The sequence below is a fragment of the Octodon degus genome, unplaced genomic scaffold (assembly GCF_000260255.1).
Source record: "Octodon degus isolate 3935 unplaced genomic scaffold, OctDeg1.0 scaffold00068, whole genome shotgun sequence".
Lineage (NCBI taxonomy): Eukaryota > Metazoa > Chordata > Mammalia > Rodentia > Octodontidae > Octodon > Octodon degus.
Window position 1 is genome coordinate 2,861,461 of NW_004524644.1, and position 3,643 is coordinate 2,865,103.

At 35.4% G+C, this 3,643-nt stretch overlaps 1 protein-coding gene across 2 annotated transcripts in view; it reads left to right on the top strand.

Moving 5' to 3' along the window:
* Nucleotides 1-3,643, top strand: part of Nampt (nicotinamide phosphoribosyltransferase) — a 32,016-nt gene that overhangs the window by 21,335 nt on the left and 7,038 nt on the right. For both annotated transcript variants that reach the window (XM_004634990.1, XM_023719512.1), the window contains exons 7-8: nucleotides 1,273-1,498; nucleotides 2,820-2,939. In XM_004634990.1, the coding sequence (XP_004635047.1) occupies nucleotides 1,273-1,498; nucleotides 2,820-2,939 (346 nt within the window). The remainder of the gene's footprint in view (nucleotides 1-1,272; nucleotides 1,499-2,819; nucleotides 2,940-3,643) is intronic.

A 3,643-nucleotide genomic window follows, 5' to 3' on the forward strand; every position in this document is an offset into this window, starting at 1 on the left:
ACAGAATCTTACCTTGTAGCTCCGACTGGCCTTGAACTCAGTGTGTAGCTCTACTGGGCCCCATCTCACAGCAATCCTCTTGCCTCAGCCTCCAAGTGCTGGGATTACAGGCATGTACAACTATGCCTGGTATATATAGTTTCTACAGATGAGTTTGAGGTAAATAGACCTTTTCTGGGTTTCAGACAACAACAGTGTCAGGATCACTGTGTCTTTAGGGTCCTGAAATACACATGTTCACCTGCTACCTGCCATCCTATGAGAAGAGGAATGCTCCAGTCCTTTGGGAAAAAAATCATATGAAATTGCAGATTCTAACTTAAAGTAGTATAGCTTTTCAGACAGGTTTTATATAAAGAATGGGCTGTCATTCATTATTTCACTGAGAACAGGGTAAAGGCCAGAACTATAAAATTACTGAGGAGAAAAGTTGATTGGCATAGATAAATAGTAATAATTTTTAAACTCACTACTAAATTTTATGACTTAAAATTATTTACATGTTAACCAATAAATACTTAAAATTATACATTTGATACTAGACTATTCAAGGGGCTGGGGAGATGGCTCAATAGAATAAGCACTTCCCTGGCACGCGCAAAGGCCTGAGTTCAATCCCCGGTTCCACACCAAAAAAAAAAACCCTAAGACTTATCAATAAAAAATATAATTAGGCCTTTGGTAGCTGTTCTTGCCTAGTATTCTTACCTCTATACTCATACTCTAATCTTCATCTTAATTTTGTTTTCTCAAACTGAACATAAAAGTTCTTGGTCTTTAGGTATGTATGAATAGTAGAGCAACTGCCTATTGCTGGCCATTTGAAGCTATAAGAGGCAAAGAATTAGCTGACTGTATACATGAATGCTTAATTACTTTTAAGTGTAAGATTTTATAAGGTAGAAAAAGACAAAACGTGTGCTTGTCCTATTGCTGGTACGTGGTTTCAAACATTCACAGAAGGCAGCCAGGTGCTTGCAATGCCTAACAAAGTCATGGACATATATATTCTAATATCCTGGCATAAAGTATGGAAGGTATTCAGAATTAATGAAGCAAAATGAAATAGTTGTAAAAGTTTAGTCAAGTTCTGGGTTGGCCAGAATAATCCATTTTCCTTTTGATGTGCATCCATTAAACTAAATCACTCACCTTCTCTGTGTTGTTGATGATATGGCATAGTGAACATAAGATGTGGTCAGCAGTGCTTTAGGAATAGGTAATGTATCTGCCTACCTAAATCTGTATTTTTCTTTTGTTTTCTATTTCTAGTACAATTACAGCTTGGGGAAAAGACCATGAAAAAGACGCTTTTGAACATATAGTAACACAGTTTTCATCAGTGCCTGTATCTGTGGTTAGCGATAGCTATGACATTTATAATGCATGTGAGAAAATATGGGGTGAAGATCTAAGACATTTAATACTGTCCAGAAGTACAGAGGCACCACTGATAATCAGACCTGATTCTGGAAATCCTCTTGATACTGTATTAAAGGTAAATTTTAATGTATAACTTAATTATTAAAATATTTATAGAGCAAGTGTATTAACACTACTCTCAGTTTCGTTTATACACACACTGGATCAGAGCTTTCTAGAATAATCTTATTTTTTAGAATTACCTTCCAGGGAAAATAATAGATTTGCCCAAGGTCACACAATAATAGCAGAGAAAGGATACAAAAAAATCACAAGATGTTTATAAACTTTTCAAACAAAGAATTAAAGACTACTGAATGTGTACTTTGTTTCCTCCATACCTCGAAAGTAATAGCATCATTTTAATCCTGTGGTTGAATCACCAAGGTTATTATGATTTATCTATTTTCTTTAAGTCATTATTGTACCTTCAAAATTGTTAGTACAGAAAAACATGTTCAGGATTATATGAAAAAATAATTCAAAAATACTTCTCAAGTAGTGGTTCTTTAGAAGCTGTTGAGTCTTTGGTTTTTTATTGTTGTTGTTGTTGTTTTTCTTGGGTTTTTTTGTGTGTGTGTGTGTGTGTGTGTGTGTGTGTGTGTGTGTTTTAGGGAAGGGTCTACAGGGAAGGGTCTAGATGGGACTGGTAGTGATCCGCCTGTTTCCAGCCTCCCAAGAACTGGGATTATAGGCCCATGCCACCATACCCAGTCTCAGTTGCTGTCTCAGCCCACCCCAGGGGCGGGGCCAGCACTCAGGCCTGGGGATTGAACCCCCAGCCCCTGTGCCAGCCCCTTGTGCCGCCTTACAGGCACTTTAATCTGCTGAGCTATTGGGCCAGCCCTTTGTTTTAAGTATTACAACTGCTATATAACTTTAATGAATGAATGAGCAGGCTGGTTTGTATATTATACAGCTTGACGTAATAGGAAGGGAAAACTTGAGCAACATAATTTCTAGCTTTGTCAGTGTCCTGGAAGTTTTTAAGTGAATTTACTTTAGTTTTTATTTGAATCAGGCATAAGCAGAATAAATTCAAGTCAAAAGTACTGTCAGGACTTTAAATCATATTTTAAAATGTTGTTCTAAAATAAGATTAAGTATTTTTCAATCTTTGTAATTTCAGATATGCAAAGGAAAAAAATTGTTTTAAGTCAGTTTATGGTATAAATTGACTTACTATAGATAGTATACCTGTCTCTAATATGGTTAAAAGGAATTGAAACTAAATTTTTTATGGTCTTACACATAGTATTATATAATTTTTAAGTAATTGAAAAATAGAATTAATTTTATACTTACATGATTGTTTAACAAAGTAAAACTTAATTTTTAGAAAGCTTCCCTGTTTTTCAGTTTCAGTTATTTGTGTTGCATGTGTTTTTTTATTGTAGGTTTTGGATATTTTAGGTAAAAAGTTTCCTGTTACTGAGAATTCAAAAGGCTACAAGTTGCTGCCACCTTATCTTAGAGTTATTCAAGGGGATGGAGTAGATATTAATACTTTACAAGAGGTATGTGGCTTACTACATTAATTAAGCACTTTTTATTCATTTAATAAACAATACACTAATCTAATAGATTTGTGGGAGTTATTTTAAGTGTCTGTGGTGGTCCATTTAGAAGTACTGTCCAGGTGTGGTTGTGCACACCTGTAATCCCAGCACTCAGGAGCCTGAGGCAGAGGAGGATCACTGTGAATTCAAGGCCATTCTGGGCTACAAAGTGAGTTCCAGGCCGACCTGAACTGCTTAATGAAACCCTGTCTCAAAAATATGATTTAAAAAACAGGGCTGTAGGGGCCGGGGAGATGGCTCAGTAGAATAAGCGATTCCCTGGAAAGCGGAAGGGCCTGAGTTCAATCCCTGGTTCCGGAAAAAAAAAAAAAAAAAAAAGATGTGACAGTTTTAGCCAAAGTGCACTTGTTCCTCATTGAATACCTTGGATAATGATTCTAAAGTTGTCTCATTAAGGACCACAGTGTCAGTTGAGAAATATTTCCGTAATATAAAACAAAAAGTTATGACTACTAACATAGATCCAAATTAAAATTTGGTTATATTAATGGGTGCTTTTTCAGAAATTATAAAATGGTTTGTCATGTTTTCTAAATTAAGTATTGACCGTTACCAGTAATGTTGTTAGATTTAGCCAGATAGCATATTATACAATCTTAACTTTTGCCTCTTTTGTCTAGAAGTAATCTTTTTAAGAGCTA